General features: G+C 40.1%; 3 protein-coding genes across 8 annotated transcripts in view; 2 read left to right on the top strand and 1 right to left on the bottom strand.

The window, feature by feature from the left end:
• tiam2a (TIAM Rac1 associated GEF 2a) overlaps positions 1-2,219 on the top strand; it is a 49,661-nt gene extending 47,442 nt beyond the window's left edge. For all 3 annotated transcript variants that reach the window (XM_077732069.1, XM_077732070.1, XM_077732071.1), the window contains one exon: positions 1-2,219. In XM_077732069.1, coding sequence (XP_077588195.1) covers positions 1-557 — 557 coding nt within the window. In that variant the 3' untranslated portion in view covers positions 558-2,219.
• tfb1m (transcription factor B1, mitochondrial) lies at positions 1,974-27,474 on the bottom strand. Of its 4 annotated transcripts, none has more exons than XM_077732073.1 (8): positions 27,394-27,474; positions 26,400-26,549; positions 25,398-25,549; positions 25,054-25,162; positions 24,323-24,474; positions 24,031-24,150; positions 5,186-5,313; positions 1,974-2,562 (listed from the first exon to the last, which is right to left on the bottom strand). In XM_077732073.1, exons 2-8 carry the CDS (start codon positions 26,530-26,532, stop codon positions 2,283-2,285), a joined length of 1,074 nt encoding a protein of 357 aa, XP_077588199.1. In that variant the 5' UTR covers positions 26,533-26,549; positions 27,394-27,474; the 3' UTR covers positions 1,974-2,282. The 4 variants fall into 4 exon arrangements, with proteins under 4 accessions (XP_077588199.1, XP_077588200.1, XP_077588201.1 ...); XM_077732074.1 differs by lacking the exon at positions 27,394-27,474 and adding an exon at positions 27,255-27,376; XM_077732075.1 differs by lacking the exon at positions 1,974-2,562 and adding an exon at positions 2,803-3,221.
• On the top strand, positions 11,871-14,958 carry LOC144206805 (claudin-20). Its single transcript, XM_077731965.1, has 2 exons — positions 11,871-12,157; positions 12,710-14,958. The coding sequence occupies exon 2, from the start codon at positions 12,815-12,817 to the stop codon at positions 13,538-13,540; it is 726 nt and encodes a 241-aa protein (XP_077588091.1). The 5' UTR covers positions 11,871-12,157; positions 12,710-12,814; the 3' UTR covers positions 13,541-14,958.
• Positions 27,475-27,673: the final 199 nt, after the last annotated feature.

Here is a 27,673-nt window from a genome sequence, read left to right on the forward strand (position 1 = left end):
GCTCTTCTAGACCTTCCCGATTGTGTCGGCAGCCCCTCGGAGATCCACCCACCTGGTCCCGGAATCTCAAGTGTGGAGTGGACTCTGAAGATGGCGGCCCAAACGTTGCTCCCCAGACTCCTATCACCGAGAGTCACTCCGCAAACGACTCCGCCGACATCCTCAGTGACAACAACGACGGCTTTGGCGATGCCGCCAAGGGCGAAGCACTCGACGCTCGCTTTTTCCAGTTGAAAATTTGCGAAGATCCCGTGCTGACATATGCCGCCGCCGCCCACATCCGACCAGAGGGAGGCTCCTTGGCGAGAAACGAGCTGGGCGCGGTGAAGAGGAAAAGTGGCGGTCTGCGGAGAAGCCCCGGAGCGCTCACTTGCGTTAAGGAGCGCAGCCGCTCGTTGGACATCCGTGATGGCGCGTCGTCACCCCCGGGAACGCTAGACCTCAACGCACTCCTAGAAAGGGAGTTCAGCGTGCAAAGTTTGACTTCGGTCGTCAATGAGGACTGTTTCTACGACACGGAGAGAACTTCTAATGATGTGGAACGCAACCCCAGTTAGCGCCATTTACACATCTGCCAACAACCAACTGGTGTGTATAAGTCCCTTTTCAATTGTCATGTAAGTATGTGGTAATCTTGCTTTGGTGCCATCAGCTGATATGTAAATGTAATAATTATTTTTTGGGGTAGTTTGGTCGTCAATGGCTGAAATTTACAGAATTTGACTATTTGTTGCACTAAGAGACAAATCTGAGAAAAAAAACATACTTTCAAACTCAATATCTACATATTTTCCTTCCTCGGCACTAAGACAGCTATTCAGAAGTTGGCATTATCTTAATTTAGTCGCAAAGTATGTGTTGTGGTAGTTAGTAAAAAAGTGAAATTGATGTTTAAAAAAAACAACCAAAAAAAGTCAGAATTAGAGTTAAATAAACCTTTGACTGTAACAACCCGGCATTTTTGTCCAAGGGACAAATAACAATCTGATCAATCTTAAAAAGATCACAATTTGATCATGATTATCTTCTGCTATAATACTGATAATTTGATCTAAAAACATGGTTTTCCTTGACAACATGAAGGCACAAAATGGCACCAAAGCAACTATTTTCCTTACTTAATTTAAAAAAAGAAACAATAAATAGGCCACCAGAACAATGACTACCAGGGTACACAGTTTATGGTACTAATCAATTTAGGTAAAATAAGATTTTGTTAAAATTATGGTTTGGAAACAAGTTCAAAAAGAAAATCAAGACTAATAACATATAAACCTCCATTGTGCCTTGACTTTGACATCCAAGATATAAAGTTTTGATAATTTTTTTTCAGAACTCCTGGTCATTCAAAACTGATGCAATTTGGTGTCATTTTCATTAGGTAGGTGTAAACAACCCACATGCAAAAAATAGGCCAAAGTCTGTGTATTCTTTAAAAAAAAAAGCCCAACTGACCAAATACATTTTGCACAGATTTGGCGGTCATTTAAAAAAAAGACACGTTTTTAGTTAAAAGTTGAAGGAAACACATTTAATAGGAGACTGGATGATAGGAAAGGATAAATGTAGATTTCAAAGTTGTGTTCCAACTAATGATGTCGACTGAAAGCAAAGATCTAAAATCCTGCTGCAGTTTTTTCTTCCTATTTTGGTCTTCTATATTTTGTGCACTAATGTACACTGTCTGCCAATATGATTGAATTCTTTCTGTACAGGTTTTAATATTATTATTATTGCAGTTTCCTATTTATTTTAATGTAGATTTGAGTTTGTATAAAGTCATTTTGGGTTAAGATTTGAGGCGTTTAGAATTAAATTGACTTGCAAACAAAAGAAAACTTGTAAAAAGCCGGTTTTGCATATCCTAAATAGCCTCTGGGATTCTTTTCTAAGGAATTATTGTTTGAAAAAAAAGGCTGCGTAAAGAATTCTAAGTAGCAATAATTAAAAAAAACAGTAATTTTGTACGTTGATGTCTTTTGTAAATGCTATTTTATTCCCTTTTCTACTTGAAACTGTACAACTTAGAAATGAGGCAAGAATCATTTGCAACCAAGTGCTTTTTTTTCGTAAATGAAGATGGAGTTGAAATATGATTTTTTTAGAGTAAACCACTAAAGACAGTCCATTCTTACTATGCCTTTAAATGCTAGCATACCAATGAATGTGAATTCCTCCTCTTGATGGAATTTTTTGGGAAATAAACTTTTATCTGTGAATGCTGCTTAGAATAAAGTCCTGTTTTGGAGTGGGCATGGCTTAGAAACTGGGTTGAAACCAACTCATTGGCTTTCTGGGGTGAAATCAGGTGGTTGTTTGGGGGTCTTTGGGCTCACCTCTGGTCGTGAACCCCTTTTCTTGGTGAGACGTTTCAATCGTAGCTCTTCTCTGAAGTTGTAGTCGAATAGAAGAGTGTCCCGGTGGCACATATTGGCGTAGGTGTCCACCAGGGCCTTGATGTGGCTGATGGTGAGCTCGGTGGGACGCAGGGTGGGCTCCACGTCTGCCTCGTGCATCAACTCCGCCGTTAATTCCTCCCGAGAAGCATCAGGGAACAACATTCTGGAAAGTGGGAGAAGAAAGGTGAGTGAGATGCTTTTAATGTCTGTTTAATGCTCAGATCAAAGTATTATTCAAGTTATTTGCAGTGGTGTGCCTTCTCTGCTAGCTTAAGAAATATCTGAATCATATATTATATATTGTCCAACAATACTTATTAAATAGTTCCAAAATTTCTGTTAGCTAGATAAGTCTGTTGCTTTAACCAATCAGATTTTGATCAGGTGACAACAAAGGCCTTGTGTAGTCAAGAAATTCCACTAAGGACAAGGTGAAGTGTGGCCAATTTGTGGCGTAGTGGTTAACTCACTTGTCTTCGGTCGGGGAGACCTGGGTTCAAATCCCGGTTGGGACACTTTTTCGCTTAATTGTTTCTGTGAACTTCTTGTCAAGACACAAATGATTACAAAGGAATGTGTAGCCGCTTGGTGGCGCAGAGGTTAGAACACTGGACTCTCGTGTGGGAGACATGGGTTCAAATCCCGGTTGTGACACTTTTTCACTTAGTTGTTTCTGTGGATTTCTTGTCATGACACTCAAATGATTACAAAGAAAAGTGTAAGCCACTTGGTGGCGCAGAGGTTAGAACACTGGACTCCCATGTGGGAGACCTGGGTTCGATTCCCACTGTCGACCTTTGGCTGATCACCGAACCAAGTAGTCTGGAAAATGGAATGAGAAGAAAAAAAAAAGAAATAACTTTTAAATTTTTATTAAACACTTTGTCATACTTTTCAGCAAAAGGTTATATTCCGAACTGCCTTCGGCAGTTCGGAAGACACTTGATGGACCTGTATGTGCGAAAGGCGTTCTCGGGTCGGCCTTCGGCCGACCCTCGACCGCTTGCTTGGTCAGTGAACCGCCGACACCGGGAAGCGAACTCACGTTCTCTCGGTGCAAAGGCGAGTGTGCAACCCACTACACCAACTCGTGCCCCACTTATACATGGGTGTTGAAACGTTTTATCCAAGGAAATGGGGTGAAACACTTAGTCATTTTTTACTCAAAATGTTTCATCCACCACTGAACACTTATATACTTATACACTTAGAACTTATTCTTTTAACTGAATAATATTGGGAAAATCTTTGCCTGCACTGGGATTTGAACCCAGGACCTCATAGGTGGCAGACTGATGACTTAACCATTGGGCCACCACCCTGTGGGAGTAGACAGTAGTACTTGTACTTTTGTCTCATTCATTTACCTGAATAATATTGGGAAAATCTTTGCCTGCACTGGGATTTGAACCCAGGACCTCATCGGCGGCAGACTGATGACTTAACCATTGGGCCATCACCTTGTGAGAGACAGCACTAATACTTATACTTATGTCTCATTCATTTACCTGAATAATATTTTGAAAATCTTTGCAGGTACCGGGATTCGAACCCAGGACCTCATAGGTGACAGACTGATGACTTAACCATTGGGCCACCACCCTGTGAGAGAAAGCAGTAGTACTTGTACTTTTGTCTCATTCATTTACCTGAATAATATTGGGAAAATATTTGCATGCACTGGGATTTGAACCCAGGACCACAGAGGTGGGAGACTGATGACTTAACCATTGGGCCACCACCCTGTGAGAGAAAGCAGTAGTACTTGTACTTTTGTCTCATTCATTTACCTGAATAATATTGGGAAAATCTTTGCATGCACTGGGATTCGAACCCAAGACCAAAGAGGTGGGAGACAGATGACTTAACCATTGGGCCACCTCCCGGTGAGAGTAAGCAGTAGTACTTGTACTTTTGTCTCATTCATTTACCTAAATAACATTGGGAAAATATTTGCATGCACTGGGATTTGAACCCAGGACCACAGATCTGGGAGACAAATGACTTAACCACTGCACCACCACTCGGTGAGAATACCCAGTAGTACTTGTACTTTTGCCTCATTCATTTACCTAAATAATATTGGGAAAATTTTTGCATGCACTTGGATTTGAACCCAGGACCACAGAGGTAGAAGACTGATGACTTTATCCACTGAGCCACCACACTAGAGGATTTAGCAGTAGTATTTGTTGTTTTGTCTCTTTTCACTCCCAGCTCATACTTAGTCAAGGGAGCTAACCTCACACCATGAAGTAGCCACACTTTACTTAGTAATTATTGGAAAGTTTTGACTACATAGGGTTATTTATATATAAGGGAAAAATGATTCCTACCTAGGATTCAAACCTTGACTGTCCACATCCCAGTCAATTAAACAAACCCCTACACCACAAGTGGCCACACTTTACTTTGTCTTTATTAGAAAGTCTTGACTACACATTGTTGTTTCTATTTAAGCAAAAAAATAATTCCTTCCTGGGATGCAAAAACCACAAAACGTGACAAACTAAGAATGTCATATTGAATATTTTTTTTCAACATGGCCATTTTGAGCCATGACTGCCTCTTAATTGTCAGTCGGGAGCCGCTTCAACCAGAGTTATATAAAATGTGCCGCCTCCTCGTTCCAAAGCAACCTGGCTGACTAATAATTGCTGCTCTCATTCACACAGCCAGAGCCCCCGTTATTCGTCCGTGGGCAGCTTTTGGTTACAAAGTGTATTTTTTTCCTCCGTTTTGGTGCGACGTGACAGAAAAGGCCACGCGAGGACGTCTGCACTTACCCAAGTCCTCTGCGGCAATACTTTCTGCGGAACTGGAATACATTCTTGACCACTTTCTCCACCATTTTGAAGGGCTGCTGGATTTTAGGCTGAACCAGAGGGGTGAAGTGAACAACTCCAACGTCTACCTATGGAAGTACACAAAGGTCAACAGGGTCAATTAAGATTTTGCCTGTGAGAATTAGGCAGAAAAGTGGCAGTGGGAGTTAAAAAAAAAAGGCAAATGTGAGGAAAATATGGTTGTCGGACAAAAAAAAAAGTGATAACGGCACATAGGGGGGAAAAAAAAGATGACGCAGCGTGGCTGGCTGTTGAGTTGTCATAGTAACAGCACAGACCAAACACTCAGATGTCCTTTCTCTAGCAACATCAACACTTACTGTTTAGTGGCAGTTTGGTGCATCCCATTTTCATGTCTTTCTAAGAAATAAAATACAATTGTCCCTAAAACTGAACTTTAGCAAGAGTTCAAATCCAATTTAAACAAAAACAATCCAATCTCAAATGTGTCACACGGCCCAATTGGCACAACAATTCTAGAGTGGTTGCTTAGAATACGAAAGGTCGTAGATCCCATACTTGTATTTTGCAAGTTTTCACTTGGAAAACAAACAGAAAATAGTTAGTCAGTCCATGGTATGGAAAGGAGGAGGTTTGGGGTCTTAGCTCACATGAATGCTTAGAATGTGAGAGATTGTTGGATTGTATCCCAGCATTTTCCTAGTTTTCACTTGGAGAGCAAACAGAAAAACAGTTAGTCAGTCCATGTAAAGGTAGGTATGGAGGTGGTTTGGGGTCTTAGCTCTGATGCTAGAGAACTGATTTAGAATGTGAGAGATTATTGGATCGAGTCCTGACATTTTCCAAGTTTTCACTAGGAAAACAAACAAAAAGTAGTTAGTCAGTCCATGTAAAGATAGGGTGGTGAGTTTGGGTCTGACTATAGATCAGGGGTGGCCAACTCCAGCCCTTTTGAGAGCCACTATCCAGTGTTTTCCATATCTCCCTCCACCAACACACCTGAACCAAATAATTTGATCTGTATCAAGCTTCTGGACAGCTTGCTGTTGAATTGGTTATTTAATTTTTTGGACTGGAGCTTGGCACTCCAGAACTAGGCCCTTGCGTCCTTTTGATTGAAGTAGCCCTTAGAGAAAAAAGTGTGGACACCCATGCTCTAAACCTCCTTGGTTGGGCGGAGGTGTTGCCTTCCGATCCTTTACCACGTCAGCCCTAAACTGATGTGACAGGATGGTTGAAGAAGTCGTGACAGACAGATTCAGCAGTGTCGCTTTAGGAGCCACCAGCACACCCTCTCTCTGATCTCTCGTTTTTTCTCTCTAAAGGATCATCTTCCGAACACTAGAATGGAATCCCACATAACATCAGAAGATCAGGAGACAATTTCATAATCTCACATCATTTGGTGCTTTGGTAAACAGTGTTTGACATGAATGTTATAGCTTAATGTGGGTGGCGTGTGGTGAGCTTGGCGGTCGGTACTTGCACGCAATCCGCTATAAGCTCTTCTGTGTACTGCCTTACCAGGCCATTGGTTGACTGACACACACACACACACAAAAGGGCATCAGTAGTATTAGTTGTTATCATCATCATACTATATTTCATTCCATTTAGAGCTTTTAGGTTTTGGGTGCTTTGCAAAAATACTTTGGAGAAGATCCTGGACAATGTGTATGAAAAGTCCAATCCACTCTATCTAATAGTCACGCGAATAAGTACTTAGGGGGGGAAATAGATTCGTCATAGAGGAACTGTCTTCAGCACTAAAGATGAAATTTGTAGTGCTTGAAGTTTACGATAAAATAATGGACACTTGCTGCTTTTAATGGTAGTTAATGAGTGACATTACAACATATAATATGTATTTTCTTTCCAGATTCTAAGTTGTTTTTTTGTCAAACTGCCATAGTAAAAAGATTTTGTTTCCTTTAAATTTCCAAAGTCCATTTTCTACACTTTAGCACTTTGTAGGAAAAAAAACAGATAGGATGTTATTCTTAAAAAAAGAAACAAAAAAAACAGACCATGTTTCATTAGGCTATTTTTTTGTTTTAAAAAAACAAGTATAATTAGTGAAGCTTTGTTTCCCGTTAAAAAGACCATGGTTAGTACGGCTACTTTTCATATTAAATAAAAAAACATGTGAGGAAGTTTTTTTTTCCCTATCATAAGGCAATTTTTCCATTTAAAAGAAGATCAAGTCCAATGAGTTTTTTTTCAACCAGAAATGATAACCACACATTCAGCTGGTCACACAAAAAATTGCGACTACATTTAGCAGTACTGGTAAACTGCAAAACTATAGCTTATCTAATCTATAGATAGCCCCATGTATCCTTACTTCAAGGTGAAGTCCCATAATAGGACAAGATTGGTGCAACCGATTGTGATTCCCAAGTGAAGGAAAAAGTCCCAAATTGTTTTCTTAAATTGCAGAACGATGAACAGACACCAGTTCCATTGCGGCCATCTTTATAAGCACTCATATTTTTCACCTGTCACTCACTCTGAAAGATTTATCTTGATCATATCCTGAGCATCTGAATTGTAAAATTCTTTCATCGGTGGCTTGGTGATGCAAGATCAGCCCGCCATCTGTTTAGAAGAAGCAATAAAAAGGCGCACCTTGAATCTGCCCGGCGCTAGAATAATTAGGCCATTTATATTCTCCGCTCGATGATTTAAGAGAAGAGCGAGGCAAAAGTCGATATCGAGACTATACAGGCGGCATTTCTGCCATCGGCTTGTCCATGTCACTTTGCTATTATGATTTATGGATGGCCTTGCGAGACAGCTTCACTACGTAGCCCATGTAATATGTACTGCACCCGGCTATTAATCCTCCCCCCCAATAACCTCGGCATGCTGGGATGCTTCACTAAATCACACGCTGTCAGCCAACCTAAAAACTTGAAGTGCTATGAACATGATTCGACTGCACTTTCCCCACAGGAAGCAAATATAGAAATATGAATGCAATTACCTCGTGTCGGGCGGTGCGGGTAAAAAACAGGTGACTCATCTAAATGAGTTTTTGCAGTAGGAATCGACAGAAAGGCTCTCAGTTGAGGTGAATTGGATATGGAAAGACACTAAAATCAAGTGCAGTATTAAAACAGATGAATTAGGTTGTATCGTATTGATGTATGGATTGAAGTGATCGGATGTTTGGTCGCCGGTCTTTTGGTCGCCGGTCAAATGTACTTATATATTAAACAGTACTTAGATATTAAACCCTCTCTCATGAATATAATTTTGAGAGGTGGTTTCAACAGTAAACTGTCACCATTTAACCGTTCAAATGTACTTGGATATTAAACAGTACTTGGATATTAAACAGTACTTGGATATTAAACTGTACTTGGATATTAAACTCTCTCTTAGATATTAAACTCTCTCTTAGATATTAAACTCTCTCTTAGATATTAAACTCTCTCTTAGATATTAAACTCTCATTAATATAATTTTGAAAGCTGGCATAAAAGCCTTTTCCATATTTGCTGGCCCATCACATTTCCTAATTGAAAGATTTTCTGGAAGAGCAACAAGCGAAACTGAAGGTTTCGGGTAAAAACCCATACTTGACCGTGAGAATTCCCAAGGTAGCCTGATTGAAAAGCCCTAATATATACAGTATAAAATGATTGCTATTGGAAAAGTCATCAGTCTTTCATTGTCTGCACTTTAAGGCTTTTTCTAACCCACTTTGAAGGAAAGCACATCCCCCTCCCACATTTCCATACTTCATTTTTTTGACCTTCTCCAAGTTGGGACATCTATTACTGCTCTTGCTTTTGTATTCTCTGACTTCCCACTCTCCATTCCTGCCTATATCACGACCATATTTCCCCCAGTGGTTTCCCGAGCTGTAATTTGTCACGTCCGTCCAACGGAAATGGGATGGCAGAGGCCTGGAGCCACAGTGGACCTTGCTACCTCAACCGCAAACACTTGCGCTTATATAATAACCAGGTATTGGGGGAAAATGGGAGGTAGGAATAGAAAAGCCTGATGGCTATATAAGAGGAAAGCTCCCTAAGATGTTGCTACCCAAAAAAAGAACACTTCCATTAATAATGAAGACACCTTGAGAAGACAACCTCATAACTGAAAAAGACAGCCGTTAAAGTTAGCTGATATATAAATCAGATGTTGCTTGAGGGCTTTCAAGAGGAAAGGCTTTGGCTTTCCTGTACAGTCGGCCCAACGTATTTCCTCTGGAACGGCGTGAGGACAACAGACCTGTACAGCTCCTTCGGGAACTGACTTTCCCAAATATTTTCTTAAACTGTCAAAAGTTGTTGACTGTACCTCACCTAAGAAATGATTTAACATACAAAATATTCAGGTTATATGTCAAAACTTAAATAAACTGTTGTTTCTCTAGTGTGGGTAACATTTTAAAGTATGTGTATGTATTTACGTACGTTTACTCAGCTGCCACTCAGCATTCTTACATGTATTTCTTATTCATTTTAATGACTTAATCAATATTTTTTACAAATATTTTTTTAGCATGCATAAATAAATGCATTTGCATATTTATCTAATAAAACATTGGTGTTAGGTTTATCATTATTATAAATTTGCTTGAAATAAAATCATTATATGTATATATGTGTGCTTGCAATGAAGAACGCTTTGCTTATTTCGGATATTAAACATTACATATATGAACGCTTTGTATATTAGGAATATTAGGATATGATCTCAGATGCCTCCATTATTGAAAGTTGAACTTGGGAATACTTATTGGTAAACTTATCATAACATGTAATATTGTGGAACGAATGACACCAATTCAATGTAAAATATGCTTCTACTAAAGACAAATCCAAGTTATGAAACCCCTTCTGGAACCAATAAATGTCATAAATAGAGGTACCATTACACCTTCCAAACTACTGAAGTGCAAGCTAGCATTCACATTTCTGAGCGCTTTACACCTGGACATATGAGCGCATGGCTCCTTTAAACCTTTGCTGTGAACCGAATGCATTTGCAAGAAGAGCATAGAAACCAATTACACGAGGGGACACATAACGGAGGAAAAAGCTAATTGAACGATAAAAGACCCTCATGCGGGTCATGCAATAGCGTGACTGGTTGGGCTCTGCTGCAAAAAAAGACTAAAAAGCTCTGCTGTGAGGTGATAAAAAAAGGAAAGAAAGAAAGCATGGCGGCTCCCACACGCCTTTAATAGTCTGGGAAATCTTGACACATCATGGTCACACATCTGCACTAGCCCCACTTTATGTTAACGGCATTTTGGTTGCACCTTCTTCCCTTCTATAACCTATTCATTTATTCATCATATTCCCCAAGGAGGAATACCAGTATCAGCACTTAAGATCTCATCGGTTACAAGTAGACGGGTCACACACGACGTCGTTTGCGGAAAAAGTGCAAAGATTCGTCTTATGGGAGCTCCATTAGCACAGAACTAACATCGCATTTGCGTTGTGCACGCATATTTAGATTGCATTTTTAGTCCCTTCATAAGAATTGAGTGGAAAGTTAAGCCATAGAGAAAACAGTTCGATAAAATGAACGGGTCAATTGCTAAAAGACTGCCTGCAACGGTAGATGAGGACTGTTTTTTGCTGATTTGGCCGTGAAGAAATGTTCAAGCAAAACATGTCTGCATGCCCAATAGTACTTTTCCATCACTTATTTTGTCCTCTAGGAATGCAGATTGCCCTTGTCACACTGTCTCTCCTATTGTATGCCCTTTACTGAAAGGAAAAGATAAGCTTAACTGATTTCTACAGTAGATATGTGCATGCGCAGGTTAGTGTTTCCATGCCCTACAATTAAAACAAACACAACTCATTAAGATAAAGCTGACCAGTCACTGACTTGGCAAATTTCAAAGCATTGATGCTGAAGCTGAGTTTGAAAAGGAGAGAAAAAACAGTTCAAATACTCACAGGCTCAAATCCCACACCCTAAAATCAGTTAAGAACAAACCAAAATAAACCAGATTTTAGTCTCTAATCAAGTTTTGCCATAGAACAGGAGTGTCAAACTCATATTTTTGTTGCGGACCATTTGTAGTTTCGATTTCCAACTAGGCTGCCAAAATTAATTTATTATAGCTTTTTCCAATCGTGCTGATTGATAGATCATTTTTGGACATTCAAATTTGTACAAATGGTCTGCAATTATTAATTTAAAATGGACAAACACAGGAAATATTCCCTATACATCTATAATCTTCATTTGAATTTAATCTAGATGTAATATCTCAGTTCTGTCACTAGCAATTTCCATATTTTAGCTCACAGGTTAGGAAGAACCACATGTGGCTCCCGGGCCACAGCGTCCCTACCCCTGTCATAGAAGATACAGCAATTATTTACATGTTGTTTCTGTGAATTTATAGTTTTCCAAAAAAAAAAAAAAACTTGTATAAACATAGGTTTAGGTTGGGTTGGTTAGATCTCGAAAAATGCTATAAACTTGACAACCTTGACACCTACAGTGCATATTTGATAGAAATGTGTTGACGTGCAAACCACACAGTGGGGAAGTGCACACATACAGTTACACAGCCATCACTGTGACAGACATCCACACACACACACACACACACACACTGGGGGAAATAAAGCGAGAGAGCTAGAGAGAGAGAGAGAGAGAGAGAAAGAGAGAGAGGGGCTCGGGTGGGGGGAGCGCTCGAGAATAGAGAGCGCCAGAGCATCGTGGCTCTTCTTCCCCAGCAGGCTACGCTCCAGCCTGTGTGGTCCTCAGGGCTGGAGTACCTCTCCTCCGTTGTTGCTAAGGAGATGGACGTCTCGTATGGAGCCTCGGACCGGGCCGAATTGTCCGCATGGTCCCCTACCCAGCAGCCTCTCTCATTTCAGCGTGCCACGCTTGTTTGTGTGTTTCCCGGAATTGCCGTGAACGACGTGACGACTCAGCGGCCGCTCTGCAGCAGCCGCCAGGGTAAGCCACGTTCGCTTTGTTAGGGGAAGGCAATCTCTTCCTAGTTAAGGGGATACTGGACATGTTGGCTAATTTAATTTGGATATAATTCATGGTGGAATTAGTAGACGGAGAAAAGTTATCGGTAACTTGTTTCCTGGTGGTGATGTGATGTAAAGAAGGTCCTGGATTTGTTTTTTGTTTTTTTTAAAAGCAATGAAATATTGCAATTGAAGGGATTTTAATTTAAATGCTGTGGTAAAAAGGCACTGCAGATTTACGCCTAGATTGCAATGGAGTATTATAAAATAGCACAAAGTCATTTCAACCGCTTGGTGTCAGCGCTGCGTGTTGGACGGGACATAGAAAATGCACAGATGCACAATACGTGCCTTTATTTTGCTTACCTAGGGTCTGGCACGGTCAGCTCTTATTGCTGGCCCTTTTGTTTCCAGCCAGTAAAGTGCATCTGTGTGAGCTGAATGAGGGGGTATAGAGAGAGAGAGAGAGTGAGAGAAAGGAACCAGCCCACACTTTCGCTATTTTTCACCAGCGTGCGTTTCTTTCCTCCAGAGCAACGGGACGGCGCCCGAGGAACTGAAGAAACCAGGGTTTGACCAGCGTCCGACAAATGCGCCCGGGCGAGGACGTCAGCCCAGGCTTGACGACGGACGGAGCATGGCATCCACCGGCGTGCAGATATTTGGATTCGTGCTGGCGTTGTTGGGTATCATGGGTGCCACGGTGGCCACTCTGCTTCCCAACTGGAAAGTGAGCGCGGATGTGGGCTCCAACATCATCACCGCCATCTCCCAGATGCAAGGACTATGGATGGACTGCACTTGGTACAGCACGGGAATGTTCAGCTGCACGCTTAAGTATTCGGTGCTTTCGCTTCCCGCCTATTTACAGACTGCCCGCACCACCATGGTTTTGTCCTGCGTATTGGCAGCCATGGGTCTATGCCTAGCATCCCTGGGACTTAAATGCACACGTTGGGGCGGAGGACGGCGTTCCAAGAGACACGCGGCCATCGCTAGCGGCAGCTGCTTTCTTGCCGCTGGCTTTTTATGCCTGGTGCCTGCCTCTTGGTTCACCAACGAAGTCATCACTAACTTCCTGGACTCTACAGTGCCCGAGAGCAATAAGTTTGAGCCGGGAGGTGCAGTGTATGTGGCCTTCGTTTCTGCCGGATTTCTCCTGATGGGGGGTTCTATCTTTTGCGTGTCCTGTTCGGGTAAAAGGCACGGCCCGCAAGACCTGGTTTTGCTCCCGCCGCCGGATAAATTGTTGCTGCAGCAACAGCAGCAACAGCTGCTCCAACAACAAGAGCTCCAGCATCAGTATTGCTCTCTTTCTCCACTAGACAACAAGACTGGTTACAGCCTGCAGGACTATGTGTAGGTGTGCAGTGTTGTGGGTGCATTAGCCCACGGGAAAGGACTTTAAGAGCGAGCTAAAGGGGAAAAAACTGTCTCGGTTTTGCGTCTGGCTCCTATCTTTCTTCTGATTTGCAAGCACAAGCAGTGGGGGTAATCCCTGGGTAGCACCTTGGAGCAAACAGGCCAATCGAAGGCAGCCGCTGACCAAATACGAGACATCCTTCATCGGTAAATCAGCGCAAGAAGGGTTCCCCCGGGGGGAAAGGATTAAGCAAATAGAAGGGATTTTTCCACTCGCCAAAGGTTTGAACAGAAAGACGAAAAAAAAGCAATCACTTAGCTGCATTTTACTCTTTTGGAGCCATCTCAATCCACAATATACCCAATAGGAGGACGTCCCTTTTTTTGGTACGTGGCCATATTTTTTGGATTGCCGTTCCAGTGACTTTGATGTCTTGCCGCCAAGCATGCCGTGTTTAGCCTGGCTTGTGTTTTAATACAGCGGGAGGATCGCTGGAAGTTCAAGACATAGCCACCCCGTACATATGCTTGTGCCTGAAAAAAAAATCTGCAGTGATATTTAGCGTGGGGAACGTGTTCAGAAAAGGAGGAGGTGATGTAGGCTGCTGGGCAGGATTTGAGCAACTGGAGGGAAATAAAACAACGCCTGCTCTCCCCCAGGTGGAGATGTGAGAGAGACGGAGAGAAATAGAAAGCAAGACAAAATGGGATGCTTAAGTGAACTAGGTCGGAGTGTTATCATTAATTCCCCATCCCAGAAAATCACCCCAACACCATTTCAGCCAATGCATAACCATAACACAAAGCGGCATCCCTTTAGATATGCACTCCCTCACTCCTACTCACACTTGTCTATCCTTACAGACACAGTAAACACACCCAGCCGTGCTGAATTTTGCATGTTTTCAACCTTGCCATCCTCCGCCATGCTACCATGGAAACCAAATTATTGTCTGAGGGGCTGGTGCTTGTCAGCCAAGTGATTTGTTTGTGTTAGGACATGTTTTTTTTATTTTTTTCTTCTCCTAGCCATTGTTCCCTAAGCTTCAATCAGCGCCTCTGCGAACACGACTTAGTCTAATCCCCTTTATTAGCTAGTGAGGAGAGACAGCGTCCGCGTTAAATTGTTTAGAGATTTATCAATTTCTTCCCTTGCAACCGTTCAGCGGTCAGAGCGGCAGACGTGAGGTCTCACGATTTAGTGGTCAACTAACAGGCCGCTATAGAAGCTTTGAATCATTCTCCATATGTGACATGTTTTCCAAGCGTGGCAGCATTGACGTGGCACCTATGAGTGTGACCGGACGTTTGGTCGGCAGTCTTTTGGTCCCTTTTGGTCGCCGGTCAAATGTACTTAGATATTAAACAGTACTTGGATAATAAACTCTCTCTTTTAGATATTAAACAGTACTTAGATATTAAACAGTACTTGGATAATAAACAATACTTAGATATTAAACAATACTTAGATATTAAACAGTACTTAGATATTAAACAGTACATGGATATTAAACAGTACTTGGATATTAAAGAATACTTAGATATTAAACAGTACTTGGATATTAGAGAATACTTAAATATTAAACAGTACTTAGATAATAAACTCTCTCTCTTAGATATTAAACTATCTCTCATAAATATAATTTTGAGAGCTGGTTTCAACAGTAAACCAAACGTCCGGCGACCAAACATCCGAGCACCAGTGTTACCACCCCCGCTACACAAAACCACCTAAAATGCACACAAGCATTGTGTCATCATTCTATTCCACATGACATGGATGGGATAGCTGACTTAAGACCTCCATCCACTACATGTTGAATTTGTGACCTGAAACACCCGCATACAAAGGCACTGTTGCGCTTTATACACTCCCTCGCATCTCTCCGTTTTGTATTCTTTTCATGAGGAGAAGTGGAGACATACAGAGTAAGAACTATAATTGAAAGAGGCTTTGGCAACGATGCATAGGACCACACAGTTCCCTCCTTCTCTCTCATAAACACAGCTTTCTGCAGAGGGAGCAGATGGCCGAGGCCAGCTCGCCACCTGCAGGCATTTGCCGGCACGCCACGGGGTATGATCTCGAACGCCGGCATCCCAACGGGAACAGGTTTCCCTACCATCTTGCCCCTGACAACTCCCGCTGACGATAACGCCGTGCCCAGACACGGAAAGCGATGCAATAAAGAAAAAGGCTAAGAATGTGCCATGTCATCGAACAATACTGACATTTTTTTTGCGTTTCAAGAATGTGCCAAATATCGTAGTCTCACGAGGACATTTTATTATAATCCGGAATATCCTTTATCCTTATTTTTCTAGTATGTTCTTGTACAAGGATTGTACATTAGCGAATGTTTTATGGATTTGTTCTGTCAGACTAAGTCTCAAGCCAACTAGATGCGTGTATGCAGGCTTTCGAGGGTTACTTCAAATCCTCTTCATTTGTGATTTCCCAAAGCACAGTGAGATTCACTAAGCATGAGTATGGCAAAGAGGACAAGAACGGGGTATTTTTTAAATAAATATATTCATTCAGGAGTATTATAGGGTTTGTGGCAGCTGTACACAAGTATTTACAAGTTTTTGGATGTGGAGAAACTCGGGTTTTCTCTCAGATTGTTCCGATAGAAGTTATTACGATACCATGATCATAACCATATCTTCTTTATAAGAAGAGAAGTGCAGTGCACCTTTTTTTTGTGTTACTATTTTGAGAGTAGGTGGTGAGTATTCCAAGTTCCCTGAACCAGTACAAACGCAACACAAGTGGCACTCTGAAAAACACACAAAAAAATGCCATCCAACCATTCCAGAGGGCAATTACGATCTAGCCTGTCCTCTTTATCGTGTATTTGTGCAGCTTGATATCAGCACGCGATTTACTTAGCATAGAAGTGGCCCTAAGAATTTTAAAAAAAGTGACAAATGTGCATAGAAACTGTACCAATACATTGATTTATCTTTTTGGATAAACTGCAGCTTATTTTTGTGGATGCTTCAGCACTTCTTACTTTGCCAGAGCATAATTGTGATAATGAGCAGCTCACGAGTTCTCAAACAGTTGTCTCAATGTGCTTGTGCAAGTAGTTCTATTTTTTAATCAATAAAACTATTTTATGAAAGCCACCTGCCTGTTGGGTATCTGTGACATATACGCCGACGTTAAGGGCGGTTTTGGCGGTCTTGCCAAGTATTACAGAATGTTAGATTGGTACAGACTGTGCTGAGTGCAGCCGGCCAGCCAGGCTGCTTTTACGCAGTAAAGCACCCAAGGGAACAGTGGCATCAGTTTGACTGTATGCATCTATAATACATTGCCATGTGCAAATGGCTTTTGAAAAAGGAATTCTATTCGGAATGTTGCACCTAAGCTCACTAGGCATTTTCTCACTGAGATGACAAGATGATTAACAACCTTTCATGGAGTTATAGTACAGTACAAAGAAATTTATTTGGCATTTGTTCTATATAAGGGCGGTTTAATGTTGTTGTTAAAATGTGTTTATAGACACTCCTGGGTGGATTTTGGGTTAGAAACGGATGGACTGATTGCAGGGAAGGTATAAACACACCTAGGCCAATTGCTCCTCTTATTAATGATTGCAATTCCCTTTATTAAGCGATAAAAAAATACCTGTACAAACTGTAAAAACTCATAGGGTGCACGCAAATGTTTAAAATGTTCTCCTATGTGGCATATGGGCGAAATGCTAATACTGAATACTAATAGTAGTCAATTAAAGTTTTCGTCTGCTACCAGTGACCGATACTATCCGGATTAGAACCGAAATGGGTAAAACGAGATCAGTTTTTACAAAAAAACGTACTTAAAAAAATATCATACAAAAGTTGTTGTATAGCGTACACAGTTTGAAATGTTCAGAAATGTATAAAATATGGGAAAAACTTATAAATTGACAGGTATGCCAATATGATGATCTCACCCTATGGTAATACAGAAATGATCAAAAAACGAGTAAAGTAATCATTCTACAACATACTGCAGTACAACTGATAAACAAGAAAACAAGCTCTATTCATAATTTTGCTGTGAATTTCAATGAGTTTATCACTGGAAGACACCCAATCCATTCTAACAGAGTGAACGGTCTAGTGCTGTCAGTAGCAACCAATACGTGAACAGACTTTAATGAATAATTTTAGTAGCAACCTGTTGCTTCCTTTTCTTTTAAACAAGTATGCCTTTTTCAAACGATATATCAATTATTAGTCAACTCCATCTCTTTCCCTTTCCACAGAACATTTTTCATTCTAAAAACTTACAAAGACGGAATACTGACAACGCTCACATGCTCGTACTCCTCGCGGTTATGCAACCTAAGTGCAGCTCAAATAGCTTCTTGTCTCAAGGGGAAAACACTAATAAGATCAGATCCTCAGTGTATTTAACCTACATTCTCCGTCAAACTCTCCCACCTTGAGTTACCGCAATGACAAACCTCAACATGAACGAAGACGAACGACAGAGGATGATGAGCGTGCGATGCTTCCAAGCAATACGTACCGTATTATCACGACTATAAGGCGCACCACAGTATAAGGCGCACCCTCAATGAATGGCATTTTTTCCATATACAAGGCGCACTGTCTATTTTGGAGAAAATTTTGGAGACTTTTAAGTGCGCCTTATAGTAGTGAAAATACGGTACTTTTTAAAAACTGAACAATAAAACACAATGCGGCTTATATGCGAGAAATTACGGGATTTCAAGGTCCTTGTCTTGGATAACCGTTACGTTCGTACATGATCGTACAAGAAGGATGTGGTTAGTTAAGATACTAATCGAAGTGGTTGGTATTGGGTTAGAATGACCTTCCTTTGTTTTGAAATGGTCCCAGTGCAAAAGCAAAGCTGGGGAAACATGAAAGCGACCTTGGCAGTCCAGTAAACTGCTGAGGAAGGCAGTAAAAAGCTTTGGGGATGACAAAGGAGCCACGTGGAAGAAAACAATACATGGTGACAGTTCCAAAAGAGCCGTTAATATTTCAGTACGCATTGGGGCGACGCGTGGCTGAGAGTATTTGGTGGCCGGAAAATGTGAAATGGGTGAAAAATGTTCATGTTTTTGCCTCTCTGGAGGTGTTTTCTGGTCATAGGACAGGAACATGGATGGTATGAATTATAAATAGTAACGGAGTCACAATATTAAGGCAGGTGATTTGCTATGGAAAACTAAGTAACAAAAGCTAAATGAGTATATTCATAGGCTGGAAACTTTATATCAAAAGAAATTGACTTAGTCGTTCCCACTAGGAATATAAATCCTGAAATTAAAACGCATTACCTTTTAATAGGTTGATAGATTTATATTAATTGAAGATTCATGGCTTCCATTTTGGCCAGTCATTCTCATGCCTTTTATTCCTCTAGTTAAAATACTTTATGATCAATAAACTCACTCAACGAATCGTCTATGTGTAGGTAAAAAAAAAACGAAAAATCATCTTGCCCACTAAATTTTCTTTACTTTAACTATTTTTTCACCAAGAAGTCTCTTCTAGCAAGGTATGGTTTCTCATTATTTTTTAATTAAATAGTGATAAGATTACAAATTTCCCCTAATTTGCTGTTATCTGTAGACATTACATCCATATACAGTAATTAAACCACATCTCTCATTTCTATTAAATCATTTGGGTGCATTTCTGTGTTTCTTGTTTTTAAATAATCATCACAAAGCAGCTTTTCAGGCTACACCCTTCCAGGAATTATACCATTGAGGTTGGGTAGACTAACAAGAGGAAACTAAAAATGCAACAGACATTTTGGGATGTGCAACAGCACCAGTTAACAAATTAAACAATGGTTTTAACCGGGAAAGCTTCCCCTTGTTTAAATTATTTGCCTTTGTTTTGGTTGGTGAAGAATTTAGCAATTGTAGTTGTTTTGGAAGGCAACTTCCCAACTCAAGTTTAACTGTGGTGTGAAATCCAATCTCAATGGCAAGATTGAGATCAGCTCAAAACGCCTTCAGCGAGACATAGAAAAAACAATAATAGCAAGATTGAGATCAACTAGAAATGCTTTTAGCAAGACATACAATAACAATCCACCTGCACTTCAGCTTGTTGACTGATTAGGGGACGGGTGGGCGAATTTTTCGGCCCGGGGGCCACATTGACTTAAAAGATTTGACAGATGGGCCGGGTCAGCACAAGATATGATACATATAAAAAAGTGCATCCGTTAACAGTACATATGAAAGATAAACAGAAAAAAGGACTAAAGTATTGACATACTCATCACTTATCATTAAAATAAAAAGTATAAAGTATAAAGTAAAGGAAAAATCAATTAGGAAATATTAAAATGTAATTTTAAAAAAGATAGACGGGCTGTAAAACACTAAAAACAAATAAGAGTGGACAGAGCTACTGCTATCTTGGATGGGAAATAAACAAAACATTATTTGGACAACGTCGATGGGCCGGATTAAAAATCCTAATGGGCCGCGAGCCGTAGTTTGCCCATTCATGTCTAAATTAGGGCCACAATAACATAATTTGCTCCTACAATGACATTCTGTTAATTGTGCCAAGGTTATAGATGCAAAAAGCGTCATTTATATAAACCTTTTTTACCTATTAAAGACTCAACCCTAGGGTGTTTAAATGTGTTAGCTCAGGTCCCTGAAAATAACTTTCCCCGATCCTCTTGATACCACGTTTGACCCGTTTTATGAGGCAGGAGGAGGCTGAGATGAATTGCGACGGCCGCGGTAGGCGGTGAATAAAGCATGCAGACCCGCCGAATAAATTTCTCCCTCCCTGTCGAAGCCAGAGGTGTGCCAAGTCAGGTCGCAACTACGGTATCCATCACTGTCTGCATTAGTCTACAACCAAAGACTATTCTGAATTGTTGAGATAATACTCCTCTCACACTTGGAATACTACAAGCCAATGGCGTCACTGGGGGGGCGGAAAAGCAAAATATAAATGAGCTAAATACATCTGCACTCTCTCTGGACAGTCACCAACTCTAATGGATGTTCAATGCGGCATTAACAAATTTAATTTAGGCTCAGCTCGTCTGGCCTGTGGTCTTAGCTGATGACTGTGTACAAGGCGAACATCTGTAGGGTTTTCCTCCTCTGAGGCTGCCCCGATACGACCATTTTTCAAGATCATTTTGATGACCGGCTACGGAGAGGCGGCCATCTGTTAGAGCTACGCTTCCTCCTACAATCAGATCCATCTTGTAATGAAACGCTCGTTTGGCTGATTCTGTAAATGAGGCTTAACTGTGTGGGTAATTTTCCTTTCTCTCTTTGTAACGAGCCAATGTTTACTTAATCTTTTTAATGTTATCGTTTAAAATCTACCTCCTTTTTTAAAACTCACAACAACCTATATACCAAAACACACTGGCAAGGTATGCAACACTTTTGCATTTTTATTATGTGTAATAGAGGAGAAAAAAACTCAATTGTGAACGGTAATGATGGCTTGATGGGTTTCTCTTGACCGATGACCAGAATATAAATGAGAAATTACTATCCATAGAAAAGCAACAAGAATGCAGAATGCAAAAAAAAACAACGCTGTGTGTGTGTGTTTGCATTTTATCATATTACACTAAACCCCCACTAGGAATTGAGCCCTCTTTTGTAAGCTTGCACGTAGTGTCGGTTGTCGCATGTCATGCACGACCTACTAACATTATCATTTTTTTTTTATGAACAATCTAAATCGCAGAAGCTAATTTGTTTATTCACACCATTGGATTTCACACACTGTTGCAAATTTGGCTACAGGCGTAAAGTGCTGAAGACCGGAAAATGTTGATGCCCTATACTGCTATTTTTTTAAAATATGGGAGGACAATTCAAATGGAAAACTAAATGTTACTGAAAAAAACAACTAAATTTATCTATATATAAATTGTATATCTTTCCATTAGTTTACTATAAGGCAAAACATATATACAATATTTATTTAAAGTGACTATAAGTCATCAATTCCCCCCCTAATAGATAAATGTTTAAAAAAACAGAGCAAGATGGACACTATCATCGAAACAAGGTGTTTAAGACATCAAGCTGGGGGAGGATTGTTGCTAAAAAGAAGAAAAAAAACAGAATGGGGGGTTGTACTCAGGTGTGATCTGCCTCGGGTTTATACCGCCGGGGAGACCGCCATCAAAGCGACCAATCGCAACGCTCTAAAAGCCTCAAGGACAATCTCAGTCACTCAATAAAGCACAGCAGCTGAGGACAAGGAAGAGAAAGCCTTATAGATGAAATACAAAGTGTTATATGATCCTCCCCCATGTCAACATTGGCAACAACAATACAGCCACTGATATGAAATAGATTCAACAATCTTCTTGTCATTACACTGTTTAGCTTTTTATCCAACAGCATGGCCCCTCCTCCAATTTAATATTGGATGCTGGGGAAAGGGTCATTGCTTTTCACGCGTGTACACAACATCAAACTGCATCCCAAAATATGTCACATCTAATTAATTGCCATGTGTCTAGTGTCACACCTGCTACTGGCTCAGAATCGCCATTGGCAACCACGAGTGTGATAAACAGAATTGAAAGGCATTATTTTCAAACAATTAGAGAAGCGTTTTTCATTTTTATACAGATTTCTGTTCAGGTTTTTGGTTCCAGCCGATCCACTATGGACAGTTTAACCAATGAGATTTCTCCTGAAAAAAAACTGACTGCAATCAACTGATTACACTTTGAAGACGCCAGATTGGCGGAAAATAAGAACCATGAGACTCAGGTTGACTGTTGCCAAGAGCAAACAAAAGACATCCCTCTTGTGTATCATTTTCACCCAAATCCCTCTTCATTAACACAATCAGCGAGCCCACAGCGTCAGAGGCTAAAAGATAATACCAACAATTAGACCGTTGATCCCATTGGTGTCAAATCTACAGCCCGTGGGCCAGGAGCGAGCCAATAAGGAGTCCTATTCAGCCCGGCGGGTTTTTTTGGTTGCATTTATACTGTACATACACATTTATAATTGTACCAAAATATATATATATATTTTGAGTTGTGTGATTGAGTACATTAATGCATATTTGGTCATTAGGCTCCTCACAAATAAAATGGCTCCATCAATACCAGCCAATAATGCAACAAAAAAATTCCACAAGACCAAAAAGAATTGAAACAAAATCAATTATCTTGAAATGGCCCTAAACCAATGATTCCAAATATGTTCAAAATTAAGACAAAGTGAATATACCCCAATTTAACTCCTCCCAAATTAACTCCATGTTTGCCATTGACAACAATACAAGTCAAATTCCCTTAAACTGGCTGTGGATGCTACTTTTTCCATGCCATCAAGTGCACTACATGTGCAATCTATATTAACTATGAGGAAGGTAAAATTCTCATTCTTTCATTTGAATTAAAACAAATAAATAAAAAAAATCACCCTTTTCCAGACCCATTCACTCTGCCACATTCTACACATCAGAGGATATTCATTATTTATCCACATCATGTCCTGAAGCTCACCTACTTCCTTAAAAGATCAAAAGTCCAACCCTTACATCACCTGTACACCCATCCTTTAATCCACACTTTTAAAAAAATACATGGTTTTATTCTCACTATATTGTAAAGAAGATCTCAAGTGTATTAGAAGGCCTCCCGCCTATCATCTCAAAATAACCGAATTCAGCTATCTACACACCAACCACGCTATCATTTGAAGTTTTTTTTTGTCTTTCTAGCATGGATTTGATTTCTTTAATACACCCTCTAGTCTTACTATAAATCCTGACCTCGAAATGAAGCAAAAAAAACCATCTTGCAATTGCATGTTATGTAAGCAGCAATGTCTTTCTTCTCCAAGTTGATCCACACACAGGCTAAAAGACAGAGGCAGAAACGGGGCCTAAAAAAGAACTCAGGCCTCATTATGTGGCACGGCGCGAGAGTGCCACATCTCAAATACCCACCAGGCATCATTACATCCCAGAAATGGTCCAAAGACAGAACAGAGACAAAAGTGATTCAACACAGTCCTAATGAAGCCTTAAAGCAAGAATGGTGAGGGGTAGAGAGAAATGAGTGATGGTGACATGACAAGGGACTTGTGAGGAGAACACGGGTCCAAAATGAAGAAGGCCACAGATTTTAAATGTTCAAAATTTCTACAATTGTCCTCTAGGATGAAGCGGGAAATAATGACATATGTCCTTGCAGCTACAATTTTACAACTGATTGAAGTAACCAACCACCAAAGTTTTTTTTTTGCGAAAATAAATAATGCATACTGGGAAAAAAATGAAAAACTATTTTAGTTACATGACCCTTCGGGGGATGCATGTGAGGATTTTGTCCGCTTAAACAAACCGACCAGAAAATAATTATTGAAATGACTCCATAGAAATTAATCAGACTGCCAGAGTATAAAAAAATTGGAAGAAAAAACTGTTGGATTGCAGATTTGTATTAAAAGCAAAGAAGAACTTCTAATCAACTCTTACCTTTGGTGAAGGGACAAAGGCCTTTCCAGGGATGTTGAAACGGCTGTGGACAGTGCAGAGATACTGAGCCATAATGGACAAACGGCTCCTTTGTCGGCTCTTTGTGCTGGCTGTCAATCTCTAAAGGAAACAACAACAACTTGACTTGAATGGACAATACAAAAGTCAACATAATGCATGCCTGAAAATGGATCAGATTATTTTTGGCCTCCCAAAAAATCCATAATGACTTTTTACCAGGACTCCAGCCTTCATTTCAAATATTCAAACATAAGAACTGAAGTTCTCAAACCTCGGCCACCTCCTTCTGAAAGGTGAGAGTGAGTCGAGTTCGTCCAAAAGCAAAAGGCCCAGTTCGGTTGGCTACGTTTTCTAACCAGCGGATGATGAGGGGGGTGGAAACATTGAAGGGTAGATTTCCTATGATGTGAAGGTTTGGTGGATCTGTGCAACACACATCAACACAGTTACATAAGCTATTATCACATAGTCAGCTGGTAAAAAAAATAAAATAACATGGAAGCATTTGTGTGGAAGCTCTTAAGTCAAGGCCCAATTTGAAAGTTGGATAAAATGATCCTAAAATACTTTTTTTTCTAAGCTGGATAGAACAAGATTGGAAAAAACAATTGTAACATAGTTTGGCAATTTTTTTGAAATTTCTTCCTCTGCATGCTAATCACATCAAGTCATATAATAATAACAACACATAAAGAGAATAGATATTTTTGCCTATCAAAAATGTTTTTCAACACTTCAGTGATCAGCTGTTAATTTTTTAATAAAAACTAACTAGTTTGGAAGATTTTGAACTAACAGTTTTTTCCAATTTAGTTAAATTAAATAGCAGAAAACGTGCATTAGATACAAAATACCTTAAATTTTTCTCAAGAGTCTACTGCCTTAAAGCTAATAGACATTTATAGTGACTTCCCAGCATGTGCACTTTAAATTTATAGTATTCTATCATAAATACATGTCACATTGATGGTTTCATATGCTTGTCTCCTTAAATGTTCTAACCTTCCTCCCAAGGCTTGGCTATACTCGTAGGAAATCCTTTGTCCATCCTGTAGGTAAGAATGTCACCATTGACAATTCTCAATTTCCCAGGCGCAGCTTCTGACAGCAACTATGCAAACAGAGTTGCAACATCCAATTAGAAATATGACAGCGCGTTCATTGGAACGACGCAGTCTCATCAGTCACTCTCCAGGTGGCTAATGATGCGTCACCAGAAAACAGATGCATTGACACACCTTTCAAAAAGGCCACATTGCAAGTGGTCGAGCTTTCCATCAAAAAACAAACTAATGACATTGAGAAGGCGGTGACATGACCTAACCTGAGAGGGAAGACTCATCTACCTTTAATCCAGGGATGAAGCGTGAATCCTTCTCCACCACAAGTAGGTCTGCTGCTCCAGCGTTCAGAATGGAGCGGGTCAAGCCTCCAGGACCGGGGCCCACTTCACACACGTAGGCATTGTTCAAATCACCTGCTTGCCGGACTATTTTGTCTGAAAATACATAGATAGAGGATCGTCATCATCTTTTTCAGCAGTGAATGAGTAGTAAATAGTCATGTCCAATTGCACAATACTCTCGTCTTCTCTGCGCAGCAGCAATCAAATGGCGTGCAGGAAATAAAATCCAAACTTTTAATTTTTAAAAAAATATTTTTTACTGCTTTCTCCACGATGACAGCATCCAGTGGCAGTAGCTCTATCCACTCTTATGTTTTTTTGTGTTTTACAGCATGTTTTACATGAAAAATTAGAGGGAACATTGACATGCACCTTATTTATTTGTAATAGCTTTACTGGTCTAAAATAATACGCATTGGAATGGTATCAGCAAAATCTATGATGAAAAAAAATCAGTATTGGGACATCCTCAAGAGCATGAGTAAATAACCTAATAGACGTCATGCATCATGTGAATGACATGACACTCTCCAATCAAACAGCTTCATCGGTCTACCCTCTCCAAATATTGATAGATAGCATGTGATGTAGCAATATGTGTACGATGAAGATGAGATGCATTAATCTAACGGTCACCCTGCACAATAACAAAAGGGCATATCAGAGCCGCAGTGCATTACATATAATTATATTAAGCTCCACAAGGGTTGATGACTAGTTTTATTCATCTGAGCAGCAGACCTTCTCAACCTGAGCCAAACAGGAAAGCTTGTCTGTTTTAATTCTGGAAACAAGGCTGTGTGGAGCGAGCGGTGCAGTCAAGTGCACTGGTGTAGACAATACAATGAAGAAAAAAGGAAGTAGCAGGTAGTATTGGTGCAATGCAGATAAAGTGAGAGGAGGAGAGAGTGTGTGTGTGTGTGTGTGTGCCAGTGTGACCAACCTGTGAGTCTTAGGTCCAACAGAAAGTTTTGAGAAAGCTGCTTCTCTGCTCTAAGGTGATACAGTTTTATCAGCTCGCTGACAGTGGGTAAGGGTGGCATGCGGAAAGAGGCAAGCTTCCCGGCGGTGGCCATTTTTGCTCCAATTTACACTGTAACAGTACAAATACAATGATGAGCTGAATAGGAATATGCAGTAATCTTATTTAAGGAATGGCAGTTCTTTTTGGTTGTGTCAAATTTAGTGTACTGGTTTTAAACCATTGGGAAATGATCATGAGTAGGATTATCAGACTATAAAAGCGCATCCACAAATTATCCTAAGTTTACAACACAAATTACAAAAGCAATACTGAGAAACATGAAAGCAAACTGTTAGATGTAGTTGATATATTATGATTAATATGGTAGTGATTTACCCCCTAAATAAATAAATGATTGTTAGGAGTCTTTGTGGACAACCAGTAAACATACCTAAAATTGGCATTATTATCCCATGCATATTCTAATTATACTCCTTTGGTTTGCATTCCAAAAATGAATTTTGTCATATACCTACTAACAAGTGTTGTTATATTATAAATAAATATATGTTATGCATTATATTTTTTGTTTATGGACGTTTGGCGCCATCTTGTGGTTCAATCAAATACAGCACTATAGAGTACAGTTCTTCCCGGATTATATGATTTAACAAATTGTTTCAACAGATCCAAAACAGTGATTCATTTATTCCACCCAAACGATGACATCCTGGGACAGAAGACTGACTGGATGACGATTGCTTTAAAAAATGTGATCATATACAAACATAGACAAATTTAATGAGAAATCTTAGCAATTGAAATCGTCTTTACTTCTTAATCGTTACGGATCAGCATGCAAACACTGCCGATTTCATCGTAATGTTCATTTAATAAACCAAGTCAAGCGTGAAAATAAACTAAACATCAATATAACCATCGAAATGAAGTGAAATAAAAAAAAATGACCCACGCTTCTCTCCGGAGATGCCTCTTCTGCTCGCACTTCCGAATTTGTCATGTGATCGTAGCCAATAAGACAGCGAGACTCGTGAATTCCACCAATCAATGCGCTTTGTGTAACCTACTAAGTTTGTCCTTCAAAACGCGTTATTGTTGATGTAGTTATCACTTATGGCCCGAAGAGGGTACTGTTTCCCAGACGCAGCTACTGTAATTTATGAATTGAGATGTTATACATATTGTTAGATTGAGAACATGGGCACCAAAGATTATATAATTGTACTTTTATG

The sequence above is a fragment of the Stigmatopora nigra genome, chromosome 13 (assembly GCF_051989575.1).
Source record: "Stigmatopora nigra isolate UIUO_SnigA chromosome 13, RoL_Snig_1.1, whole genome shotgun sequence".
Taxonomy (NCBI): Eukaryota; Metazoa; Chordata; class Actinopteri; order Syngnathiformes; family Syngnathidae; genus Stigmatopora; species Stigmatopora nigra.

What these genes read in the sequence shown, in the direction of transcription:
- tfb1m (XM_077732073.1), bottom strand. Translation starts at nt 26,532, where the DNA reads ATGGCCACCGCCGGGAAGCTTGCCTCTTTCCGCATGCCACCCTTACCC. An exon ending in GCTTCATCCCTGGATTAAAG is followed by an intron (nt 25,163 to 25,397) that starts GTAGATGAGTCT and finishes CTGTTTGCATAG; the next exon opens with TTGCTGTCAGAAGCTGCGCC. An exon ending in CCTTTGTCCCTTCACCAAAG is followed by an intron (nt 5,314 to 24,030) that starts GTAAGAGTTGAT and finishes GTACTTCCATAG; the next exon opens with GTAGACGTTGGAGTTGTTCA.
- LOC144206805 (XM_077731965.1), top strand. Translation starts at nt 12,815, where the DNA reads ATGGCATCCACCGGCGTGCAGATATTTGGATTCGTGCTGGCGTTGTTG.